Consider the following 13,292-nt stretch of genomic DNA (forward strand, 5'->3'; position numbering starts at 1 on the left):
TCTTTCAAATCGACCCACAAACCAGTTTTGTAATTCCCTCTTGAACACATGGAGGCCTTTTTTCTTTAAAATCTCGTGCTCCTTTTGGCAGACTGCCTTCACTCTTCACATGTTTGAAAACAGAACCGTTTGCTGCAAACATAGGCTGTTATCAACGGATGTGACTGCAGCAGACATGAGAGCACTGTGTAGGTGGTATATGTTCTATAAGTGGAAAACAAGACCTCTAGTTTTTTTACTTATTTATGTTTCTTTACTTTCACAGAAGGGTTCGCAAGGTCCTTATGCGCAGAAATGGGTCATGAAGTCATTTTTTAATAAAATTCAATATCTTTTAAATTAAACTAAACTAGTAGGTTTAGTCTCCAGTAGTCTGTAGATGTTAACTCCACACGTGGTCAGAGATGAGTAACTTCCACTGCAGGTGTAGCCTGAAAACATATTCTGCTGCACATCTACTCTGTATATGCTACACACATGATGAAGCTAAAATAACTTTGAGGTCTATGCTCTCATGGTTGGTGCATGATCACGATCATGCATTTAAAAACATTGATCTACTTTGTAGTCTTTTTCACATGTTGCTGGATGAGAGGCGTTTTACACCCTGGGTAGGTCATCATTTTATTGGAGAGCTAGTGCGGAGAAATAGTCGGCCATTTGCACTCACTTTCATACCTGTGATCAACTTATAATCACTATTTAACTCGGCACGCATGTGTTTGGACTGTGAGAGGAAGTCAAGAGTCTCCAGTGAGGACTCAGGCAGGCACAGCAGAACATGCAAACTCCACATACAGGCCATCACATTCAAGCCAAGGGCTTTCTTGCTATAAGGCTAACCACTGCCCCACTCTCTGTAAATGAACCAGAGTCGAAAATGAAGATATTAGATAGCTTGAGTTTATCAGGCAATCATCAGTATCAGCTGACTCCCATCGGCCTATCTTAGATTAGCTGACATGGCAGCAGTTGATTTTTTTTATCAGTGGTGTCCCATCAGTCTTGATCCTGGTTACAGTTTCATGCATTTGTGTGATGAAGGGTTTAATGAACATTAAATAAATGGGGAAAAAAATCTGTATTAAACAGCAAAAACAAAAGATAGCTTTATTGACTAACAAATAAAACAGTGCTTTGTGCTCTACATCCTTCCACAGGATGTGAGACTCCCCTGCTTCTATCTATGAGCACAAAAATACAAACATATAGCTTCTTCTGCATGACTGCAGTTGAATAGTTATTGCTTATTTGGTTCATGACATCAGCAAGCAAATGAAGGGACCCAGCTGGCCTTTTATAGACGGACGAGAACGAGGGAAAAAGCCCTGATTTCCGTTGTTTATTGAGATTCTCTATTGACAGAAAAGCTCTTGTGCTTTATTAGCTCGCAGGGCAAAGCATCAGTGGAAGTTGACCCACTCTTCTTTCTCAAATAAAGTGGAGAGAGAGAGCATGGATAGTGACGGAGAGGCAGGGGTTTTATGACATAAACAGATCATCCAGGAAGGAAGTCCTCAGGGAAAAAAAGTGGAGCCTTGTTGACAGTGTGAAGAGACTCGTCCATGGTTGCTGCCCTTTTTTTTTCATACACAGAAGACTCATCCGGCGTTAGAAATCCCTGCATCAAGACTTGCAGATGCAGGCTTCTGGTTTTTGTGAGCCTCTGCTACTAGGACTATTTAAAGGATCATTTGGTTGCACCACTTTTCTATGCTTTTGAGTCACATATGCATTTGTTGATAGAGATCCGTTTAAATTCCCAGGACACATTTCACTGACTCAGCTTATGGAAGTATTGAATATTTACGACACTAGAATTAACATGTTTCAATAAAGACATTCTTGTCTAGTATTTCATCCACAATTATTAAAATGTAAATTTAATGATTTCAAATTTAAATTAAAACATAGTTTAAATGTAAAAGTATTTTTCAACAAATTACATCTGTATGAAGATGATCTGTGAGCTGTTTTGTGCCTCACCATGTCCTGTGCCGAGGAAAGTTGTCCATGTCGAGGACCTCTTTGACTGACATCACATCACCGGGTATGATGGGAAAGACACCTGAATAGGAGGCCTCCTCATCGCTGTGACATCCAAAGTGTTGTGGAGGACAAAAAAAATAAAATAAAACAAAGCCCGATTAACACGTATCTTGCAAATCATCAAACAACACACAAAGGTGACAGATTACAAAATAGATAACTGTGAAGGATGACAAGGGAAGATATCTATTCTGCCGATAGAAGGATATTAGCACGCCTATTAATTTTGTCACGGATTATGACACAATATCCAATCTGTTGTTCATCAGGCCATTATTCTCCTCTGCCACTAGAAAGCAGCACTGCCTCTAATATCCTCTATCTGAGAAGCACAGGAGGCCGTGCATCAGAGAGCGCTTCGGTTAATGTAGGCAAATGCAAAGTACATGAGGGTTCATTTATTCAGGCACTCCAGGGATTCACTTTAAAGCAGGCAACTCTTATCTCAGTTAAGAAAACAACTTTTATGCATCTTTTCTGGTTCCTGTTGTGAAGACGTAGCGAGGTAAACAATGGTAAACCAAAAATCAAACAAGACAAAGGAAACTGCAAAGAAAATGTAAATCCATCACAGGCAGAACTTCTTTGAAACACATCCTCTGTAATGTTTGTCACGCTAATACCCTCTGTCACTCTGCAGCTCTGGGGTAAACCCAAAGCGTGGTTCATAGGATGGTGTAGCATGTTTGTCACTATTCAGTTTACACTACTCCTGTGTTGTCAGTAGTATTACTGTGCAAGCTGCTAAATAGGATTCGCTACTATTTTAAATAGGAAATACAAAATACTGCCTTTTTAAAACATCTATATTAATTTTAGCTGTGATCCCGTGGCAATGGGATAAGAGCTAAAAACAGGATATTAAACACAGTGGTAGGGCTGAAACAGTCGTGTCTTCAGGTACTTGTCTGTGGGCAGTAAAATGTGCAGTGTTTGCAGAACTGTAGCCTCGTGCTTTATGCGATTAGTCAACTAGCTTCATCCCATGTGGGCTTTGAAAAGCCCTAATATAGCCATTCGAGCAGAGCAGCATATGACCCCTTTTCTCCTCAAGTGTGAGAAATGTCATAACTGCAATCAGCTGCTGCTTCTGCTCTGTCAGTGTTCCCCTTTTCCTCACTGGTGTACAAACACATGTTATTATTGTGTTTATGTCATCAGGAGGAACAGCGGTTGGTGATGTTAAGCTCATGCAAATGTATAGGTGAGTTGATTGGATTGTTTATGACACGGTCACAGCCATTTGAAAGTTTTACTGGCCACTATACTGAACAGTAAAACTTTCAGGGTCTACAGTATGTTTGATTCAGGCGGTGGTTTGGCTGTTTGAGCTACATTTAATGAGGTGGAACATACCAAAATGAACTAAACATAAACTGCAGTCACTGGTCACATACAGTAAAGTGTAAATATTGATGCACTGCCAACTGCTGTCTCTTCTCCTAGTTATCGCTTCATCATATACTGCTCCACAGGACTGTTACGCCGCCCCCATTTGTTTATATTTTGCTTCCAAGAATTATTTGTAGTTTTTTTCTTACATGGTCTTTTACAATAAGTCCTTAGTCTTTCTTAAATTTTTTCAAAAGCCTTCTTTAGCCACTGGATGCTTTTCACTCATTTTTGTTTCAGTCCTTTTAGCTGTCTATATATAACAGACAACTTAGCAAATTTTAAGCGAATTTCAAATTGTGCCTTTAGGCAAAACTTATCATTACCTAGCCTAACTTGTTTCCAGATTCTTTAGTTGACTGTATAAAAAAAATCCCAAAGATAACATAATTTTACAGATGAAATAGTATTTGTGTACCAACAAGGTGGTTTCCAAAGTGCTAGTAGCTGATGACTTAACAGATCTCAGCAGCGTGTGCAGTATGTCTGTAAAAAATAAATAAATAAATAAATAATTAAAAATTGAGGAACCTGAATAAGTGGAGGACAAAAAAAAAAGCCGTAGGCCTGACAAAACCTATCTACGGTAGATGACCAGTATCCGAAGGTAGTGTCCTTAAAAAATAAAATGTAACTGGTCCTTCAGTTGATCCATCTACTGTTCACTAAAGTGTCATGAGAATTGGTCTCAGTGCAAGGGTGGCTGTCAAGAAGCCGTTAAGAAAGGGAAACTGGGAGAAGAGGCTCCGGTATGACAGATTCCATAAGAACTGGACAACAGATCTTGTGGAGTGATGTTTCCACATTTGTTCAGCAATCTGTAAAACATGGTGGTGGTTGTGTCGTAGTTTGGGGCATAGTCTTAGTAATCTTGTAAAAACTGATGTAATTATGAATACAGAAAAATACTGTCAGATTTTGATCCACCATGCAACACTGTCTGGAAAGCATCTGACAAAAGTGGCGACTGCTTCATTTTATCAGCAACAATGATCACAAACACACTGCCAATGCAGTGAGAACATCGGTCATTAGAAAAGCATACAGCCATGGATTGGCCTTCCCGGACCTCAACATTATTGAAACAGGGTGGGATCATCTGGCAAGAGAATGGAACCAAAAGTTAGTCAAAATCCAAAGAGTAGCTTTGAAACATCCACCAAGACCATGGAGAACTACACCTACAGACTTAGAAAGGAAATTACAAGAAAGCATGCCTAAGAGTTCAGGCTGTGCTGAGGAAAGGTGTTCATAACAAATAATGATTGTTAAAAACTCTGATTTTGCCTTATATGTTTTGCATGTTTCAGTAAACCGCTGCACCTACTTCCCATTTTTCTAGAAAAATGTAAAGAAACGATTTTTGCACAGTACTATAGGGGCAATTATGCAGATATATACATTTCTGAGCCTACACTGCACCACAAAGTCTACATCTGAATTTCCAGCATAAAACTGAATTGACTTTGTCCACAGTATGTGCACCACCATGGAGGGAAAGAGGCTTTTGTTGTTGTGGCAGTTGTGAAACTGAATATCACATTTGTAACACGAGAAGCACAAATTTGAGTTTTTTCCTTATCTGAAGATGAGGCTTACTCTTTTAGAGTAATTGCAACCTCAGTGAGAGGCTATTTTACAACTGTGGAGGCTTCCCTTATTTTTCTTATGTAATGCAAACCTTTTCTTTTTGTTTTTAGGAATATGGATTAGCTTTTTTGGATTCCTGTTAATTAAAAAGCTGCTGCTCTTGTTCTTCCTGTGAAGTAGCGTACGTTACTTTACCACAGAGTCCCACTGTAATAAGTAAAAGTATCAAAATCTCAAACGTCATGCCAGAACTGTATTTTTATCCAGCTGCGTCACACAAACCCCAACCGTTGCTGTTAAAATCTAGCCTCAGGCATTTCTTTCAACAAGTCATCTTACAAATGGCAATGCAAATTGACGTGACTTCTCTTTTTCTTTTGTTTGTAATCTGGGAAATTTCCCCATTTCACGGTGCTCAGAGAACAACTTCTGCTTTTGCTTTCTTATTATTGTATTTTCTTTCCATTGTTTGGGTTCCCGTTGAATGTGTATACCACTGAATAATGTTGTGTGTGGCTGGGTAGTACATGTGTATATGTGTGTATATATAGATATATGTATGTGTGCACACGAGGGCGCATATAAACAGGAACTTCCAAATGCATGCAGTAATCCGTGCAGGCCAAAAATGTCATGCCACTGTTGTTGGTGAAAAGAGAGTGGTTGTTCCTTTGTGTTTACAAACACTGGGCTTCCTCAAAATATTAACTTGGTGTAACTGGAAGGAGGAAATAAAAAAAGAGGGAAACTTGATGGAACTGGACGTTCTGTTATTGCTGTTTCATGCATGTCAACATACTGTACAAAGACTGTTTTGTGCTATTCTACAAATACAAAAAATGAAACCACTGTGGAGAAAACTGTTCCCTTCTCTGGTGTTGGCTAAACCTACCCAGAGGCCACTTTGCTCAGTCTAACATGAAGATAAATTTGAGTGTGCTCCCACGAGCATGTTCTAAGTATAAATTTCACCAATGCACCTGCTCCCTCTCATGCTTCTTTTTTTAAACAAAAGGAGACATGACCTCTAAGTTCAGCTGAACTAAGCTAGATGGAATAATTGCTTATTTTCATCTTCCCCGAGGAGAAAAATTGGCCAGTTCCCTTTATTCTGCAATGGAGATTGTAGACCCACAGGTTAGCCTAATTTAATAACTCACTACAGCAAGAGGGGTGAATGAAAATGAAGGCAAATTTGGCTTGAGAGTATGAGAGTATGTGTTGGCTTGTACCTGTGTGCCTGCTTTCATTTGTGTTCTGCCATAGTGTAAATTGATAGGCCTACTGCATGTGAGTGTGGGCAGCCAAATGAAAAGAAAGGAAAAAAAGTTATAAAAAACCTTTTGAGAAAATTAAAATGTGGCAAATGACATTACATATGACATGCTTATAGTGGGTTAAAACTTTAACCTTTAATTTAAATTGTTTGAAACTGGAGAGTTTAATAAACCATCTGATAATTTTATTTATAAAATGTTCATTTCCATATATAGCTTTAATTTGTATCATATTGCTACGTCTTGAAATTGCTTTAAAATGGTTTTTAGGTTTTTCGGGAGAAAAAAATCACACAGTTGTAGACGTCTCAAAAATAAAACTTTATATATCAAATATGATGGACTCGGTGTTAACTTGTTAAACTGACAGACAGCCTTTGACCTTGAGATTGTTTTTGGATGTTTGTATAGCAGGTTGCAGGTTAACTGAACGCTATTCATTTCCTGCTTCAGGTAATTGTCATGCTAACCACAAAGTAGCTGAACTGACGCTTCTGTACACACAGGTGTCTTAATTTATTCGTTAGCTCAACCCGCTATTGTCTGCTTATCATATGATCAAGAGTTTATGTTTAACTTTAGCCTTTAAAACCGGCTGTAGTACAATGTCAAAGGGACTTCTGGAGGAAAAGACTGAAATATAAAACTGTTTGCTTGTGTGCATGTGTAACGTTGAGGTAGTTTTTGATTGAATGTGTCATTGAACCATGTAATGAATCAGTACTTTTCCATTCATCCCCAACTGCAGGTGCCTTGATACCACAGATACACTCTTCTGTGATGGAGTGGGTCTCAGCGACATGTGCTTGTGAATACTGTGTATGAATTTGTTGTGCTAGCAGCTACCACCAGTGGTCCATAGGGTACACTTGAGCGAACGTAATGTCTCTCTGTTGCTCAGAATAACCAGGCTACCATATGTTTCTCTTGATAAATACTTAATGTCAATTGTCAAGTGAGCGAGCGAATCAGATGTAATTGGTCAGGACAGCTTTGCACACATTACACAGTATAATAAAAATGAAATTTACATAAAGGATACATTTGTTTTATAAAAAAGATGCATACGGATGTCCTCTGCTGTTAGTAAAGCTGCAAGGAGTCCTCATCTTAACAAGTTGCTCAATCTGTTAATCCTATATCCTGCCTATTTCTTTTTAATACTATACAGAAAGCTGCTTATGGGGCGAGACAGTTCCACGTTTTCAAATATTAATCAGTTTGCTTCATCAATTCTAAAGCCTCAAGCTCCACTTTCCTATTACAGTGCAGTGGATTTTATATTGTAATTTTTTTTTTAAATTGTCTCTTTCATTTAAACATAAACATACAATAAACAATACTGCACATAAAGTAGAACAGAACTAGTTATTTCTGGACTTTTGCTTATGAAATTTGAGTTTGAACAGAAGTCTTCATGATATGACAACACAAACATTATGCTTATCAGTTTTCTGTTTTTGTATTATCTCAAGCTGTTACTGTAAGAGTGATTACAGAGCTTCTTTTTAGCCACTTTTTAGACTCTGAGGTGTCCCAGAGTTAAGAGGAGTTTAACTTAGATCCCTAGAACAAGAAGAGTACTGTATAGTAAACAAAAGTACTGTAAAGTTGCTACTGCTAGCCTTCATAACTGCTTTGGGTGTTTGTGTCATAGACTGAACAATGTACTGGAAACATTCCTCTGCGATTTCGCTTGACATGATAGCATCGCACAGTTGCTGCAGACTTGTCAGCTCCACGTCCCAAAGCTGCTCTACTGGATTGAGATCTGGTGACTGTGGAGGCCATTTGAGCACAGTGAACTCATTGTCATGATCAAGAAACCGGTTTGAGATGGTCTGGGCTTTGTGACGTGGCATCTTATCCTCCTCTAAGCAGCCATCCAAAACTGTACACTGTGGTTATAAAGAGATAAATGTGGTAAACACTAATGGCTTTAGTATTTAAACAATGCTCAGTTGGTACAAAGGAGCTCATAGTGTGGCAGTAAAATATCCCCCACACTATTACGCCACCACAATCAGCCTCAACTACTGATACAGTATGGATCCATGATTTCACGTTTTTTACATCAAATTCTCTACCATCCAAATGGTACTGCAGAAAGTGAGACTCATCAGACCAGGCAACAGTTTTCCAATCTTCTGTTGAGTCCTTGGGAATGAATTTCCTGGTCTTAGCTGACAGTAGTCACCCAGTCTGGTCTTCTGCTGCTTTAAGCCCGTATGTGTAGACATGTGAGATGCTCCTGTGCATACCTGTATATCTCTGCATACGAAAATAACTCTGCAAGGTATTTTCAACCTCAAAAAAACACCCCCATCCTGGAAATTTCCTCCTTTTCAATCATTCTCCTCAAACCTTAGAGATGGTTGTGTTTGAACATCCCAGTAGGTCAGCAGTTTCTGAGATACACAGATCAACCTTTCTAGCACCAACAAGCATGCAACATTCACTTACATCATCTTTCTTCCACATTATGATCTTTTGTTTGACTTTCACCAGGTCTTGACCATGTCTGTAGGCCTAAATGCAGCGAGTTGCTTTCATATGATATTTGCAATAACGATCAGCTGAACAGTTGCACCTAAGCATCTAATGAAGTGAATTTCATGTGTATGCAGTACTTATTGATCACTGATGACAGTAAATCCATGCACAATGTAAAGGCCACATGTTTGAGTGCATTTAGTTCATTATATTGATAAGTAGTGGTTTTTAAATGAAAGGGTAAAGGATTATTCCTCCTTATCTGTGCTGTTAGCAAACCCTATGAAAAGACCAAAACCAACTCTTTATTAGAATGTTATGACTTCACTAAGCCTTTATTTTCTATTTAAGTAATAAAAATGGAAAATAAATCATATGAAATTATGCACAGAGTAAATGCTAACAGAAACAGTTACTAAATAATCAAATAATCACCAAAAACAGACCTGTTTTGGTGAGAGCCATTGTTTTTGATTTGATTTTACATTTTCATATTTATTTTTCCTTGGGGGACGGTGTGTCGATGTTTCCTAAACACCTTGGGCAACTAGTTGTTTTAGAAGTGTGACAGAAAGTGATTTCTAGCAAAATTATCAGAAGTTCTGATCTGACAGACTTCAAGCTTAACACTGCATTTTTGTGAGCCCCCAGCAATACACCTGCCAAGTTTGAAGTAAATCGAAAGAATAGTTGCTGAGAAAAGCGGAGAACACATACCCCGATATAAAGAGGTTCCTGTGTTTATTAGCGAGATGAAGGAACATGCCACTTAGTGTAGCTTGTTGAGATTTTTATAGGTTTTGGGCAACAAAGAAAGCCTTTGGCAGAAAAGAATAAATTGGATCTGATGTCAAAGACAATACCTTTAGGATTAGTTCCTCTTTGGTTGTGGCATTTCCTGAATTTTGTTCAAATGAAGAGAAATATTATCAAATTAATTCATTATAAATGGCATGCAGTGATGTTGCTATCACTGTGTGTCTGTTTGCACCTTGAAGTGAAGGTCTTCTTCTTGATCTGGGAGGACAGCTGCATGCTGTGAGACATCTGGGACGACTGCTCCTCCTGCTCTCGACGCATCACCATCCTGGTTTCCATGGTAACCCCCCAACCGGCACCTGGGAGGGGAGGGGAAGCTACGAGTGAGCATGCAGAGGTGTGTAGGAGGCAATGTGATTGTCAATGGGTGTCAGTCGAGCACTAAAGGCACTGTAGCCTTAGCCAGGAGGGTATCTGTATTAGCAATCAGCAACCTGAAGCTGTGTTTGAAATTGAGTTCAGATGAGTTGCACAATTATGCAGGTAAAGGGTGTGCATATCAGTGAACACCCTTTACCTGTGTGCTTTAAGCTTTTCAAAAGCAATAGATTTATAATGGGAAATAATCAGCCCAAAGTTTTAATTGTATATAAAATATTTGCCTTAGTGCTTAAATCTCTTATGATATTATATTGAAGTGACTACAAACAACGAACAAGGTGATAATAATAATTATATTTCTAAATCAATATCTACAGCAATCAAAAAAGGTTATCAGACACCCAATACTACTTCGACAAAGGGGTTTCAATCCAATATGTCAATGATACACTTCAGAGAGAAAAAGAAACTGTTCTAATCCATTTAATACATTAATACTGATTAAGCATTTTAATACGTCGCTTTACAAAAACATTTGAAATACTGCTGAAAATACTTTTTTTCCATTAAGCTGCTGATTATTATAGGCTCTTGTCATACAGGTCTAGAGACCGAATGGTGACTGTCTAACAACCCGTGGTTGCTAGGGAGAAACACATATTCCAGTGGTTGCTGGAGGTTTTTTACTGTTGCTAGGCAACATTGCTTTCAAAGCGATAAACGGTGCTGGAGAAGACGGTGACTTGTCTGCAGACATTCGCCAGCTACTTGCTAAGTGGTTGTTACCCTGTTAAGATTGTAACGCGAACTGGAAACGAAGACTATTCGCCTTTTGAAATGTTTTGTGACGCAACTTTTACTTTGAAGGTGAACGTTCTCTAATTTCTTTTGTGTCGCACTTTTTGTAATTTCACTACAGCTCGGAGGTTAGTGTGCAAGTTCTTGTGTCAGGGTTCTGGGGTTGTTGACCCAGCGTTTTCAGTTTTGGACTTTGTCACTGTTTAGTTTTCACAGTTCCTGTTTTATTATGTTAGCCCCGGTCTGTGTCCATTATGTTCTGTTCCACTTCCTGTGTGTGATTAGTCAGATTAAGTTCAGCTGTGTTCTCACCTGTGTCTCATCATTATCACTCCTGTGCATTTAAGTCCTTACTTTCCTCCAGTTCATTGTCTTGTCATTGCTGTCGTCAATTCCGCATGTGTGTTTTTCCAGCCAGCCAGCCATTCAGTCAGTCAGTGTCAGTCTGTTATGTTCCGTTCATCCTACCTTTATAATAAACACCGTCCTCATCCTTCACGAATCCTACGTCCTGACATCTTGCAGACAAGTTAGTATCTTTTATGCAAACTGCAGTTGACTATGGAGATCTGCTAGCAACCAAATCAACCACAAGAGGTTTTCTTGGTGCTCCACCCAATTTGGCTAAATCCAAAATCACTTGCCAACCAGGCAGGGAATGATCATTTTTTCCATGTGACTGGGGTTTCTACTGGGCCTGTAACTGGAAATTGGAGCTGTAGGTATTGGGTTAGCCTATAAATCGATGAAATAGAAAAGAAAACTGAAGAAAAGTGAAAACCTACAATTTATTTGTGTGTTGTTCACTGTCCAGCCTACTGTGTTGTGACATGTTGAAATGGTATGTTATAGTGAATCACCCCCTTTTTTCAGCCACTGAGCCACTAATATTTCATCAGTTGAGCTTGGCCATGGTGTTGCACACACCCTGCCCATCATTAATCATGTGTTTGCTCTGGGGAGGTGAGTGCAGAACGCACCCAACAAACAGAATCGGGTCGTGCCTGAATGATAGCTTCATTCACCCATTCCCAATAGCAGCTACCTGTGTTAGCAATATAAACAAGTGCTATATGTTATTTCTTCTCATCTCCTTCAATTGCATTGTGGAAGAACAGGCTAATACGCTTGCAGGTCAGCTGATTCCCTTGCTGCTTTACTTTATTTTATTTTATTTTTTATGCGTCTCACTGCTGCCCAAGGGGAGAGGTTCGTTTGAACACAGAGGATAGCAGGTCAACCTCTGGCACATTGGAATTGATCAATCTCCGTGGGGAAGCCTGGATCCCCAGGCCCCTGGAGGGAAAGCAGCTAAAGCAAAGTGGTTCTGTTTCTATGCACAGTGCAATGTTTTTAAGTCTCTGGAGTAATGTGAGAGCTGATTTTCTAGGTCTGATGTTAATAATAATAATAAAAATCTATCAACCTGAGACAAAACAAGGTAAATGATTCACTGTTTTAAACATTGAAGGGAAAGAAATTATACAAACACATCAGGAGCTTGACTTGTGGTCTCCCAGGAGAGTAATTAAAAAGCTACATCCACTAAGGCCATCAAAAGACAAGACAATTAAGAAGTTCAGCTAGCAGAAGAAGCGAGCAAACATTTTCAAGAGAAACAAGAAGAGAAGCCTTTTTGACAAAGCAAAAACACTAGCGATTAGCTGCATTATTCAAATGTACTGTAGAGGTACAGTGCATGCATTTTGCCCAGGCTTAGTGTTATTAGGTACTCTAATTCCTCAGTAACTGATGAACAGCAAAAAAACACCCTGCTTGCTATTTGTGGTAGATCTAGCTAATGGTTGAGGAAATGGAAATCCCACTCACAGTTTCTGTTGTTGGTAAAGCTCTGTAGGACGAATATATCCCACTTCCTTTTGTCTCCCTGTCTCACTCCTTGAAGATGTTTTTCACTCTTAGTGTCTCACCTCTTTATTGCCTTTGACTGTCTGTCTTCATCTACTGTACCTCACTCGCTCTATGTCTCTTGAGTAATGAGGGTGACCCTGAACTCGGTGTCCTTCACTGCCAAGTATGTGGACAACACAATGCTGTCTCATTCTTAAGTTGGTAAATATAGACCAATGACACCCCTGTGTATACAGAAACGCACACACACACACACACACGCGCACACACACAGCTTTCAGCCAGATCGATTTAGAAAGATCTTTGTGGACGAGCAGCTAAAAGATGAGACAATAGCTCCCTGTACAATGAAACCCGAACAGCTGAAAGTAACAGCTGGAACGGCCTCAGGAGAACAACTGGCTGTGATAGAACTACAAACTGCCACTAAAAGAAATATATATTTATTTCAGCCCTCTCAGCACTGTTCCACCTGGGTACAAATGTTAGGAAATTAAAGGCTAAAGTACTCGGGAGGTAGATGCCTGTGGAGAGAGAAGGAAGATCCAAAGAGAATGGGAGAAGGCGAGGAAGAAAACAAAAGCAAACGACAATAAGTAGTATTTGAAAAGGAAACTATCTGTCACATTAACAGTATGACCAGTCTGTTTTTAAAAGACAGCCGTTGGTATAATGCAGGCT

The 13,292-nt window shown here is 39.2% G+C and overlaps 1 protein-coding gene across 1 annotated transcript in view; it reads right to left on the bottom strand.

Annotated features, from left to right (window-relative positions):
* myom3 (myomesin 3) overlaps positions 1-12,723 on the bottom strand; it is a 69,902-nt gene extending 57,179 nt beyond the window's left edge. The window contains exons 1-3 of the mRNA XM_003450553.5: positions 12,570-12,723; positions 9,793-9,919; positions 1,987-2,091 (exon numbers count right to left, since the gene is read on the bottom strand). Of these exons, the coding sequence (XP_003450601.2) occupies positions 1,987-2,091; positions 9,793-9,899 (212 nt within the window). The 5' untranslated portion in view covers positions 9,900-9,919; positions 12,570-12,723. The remainder of the gene's footprint in view (positions 1-1,986; positions 2,092-9,792; positions 9,920-12,569) is intronic.
* Between the last annotated feature and the right edge of the window lie 569 nt (positions 12,724-13,292).

This window comes from Oreochromis niloticus, linkage group LG11, assembly GCF_001858045.2.
Source record: "Oreochromis niloticus isolate F11D_XX linkage group LG11, O_niloticus_UMD_NMBU, whole genome shotgun sequence".
NCBI classification, from domain to species: domain Eukaryota; kingdom Metazoa; phylum Chordata; class Actinopteri; order Cichliformes; family Cichlidae; genus Oreochromis; species Oreochromis niloticus.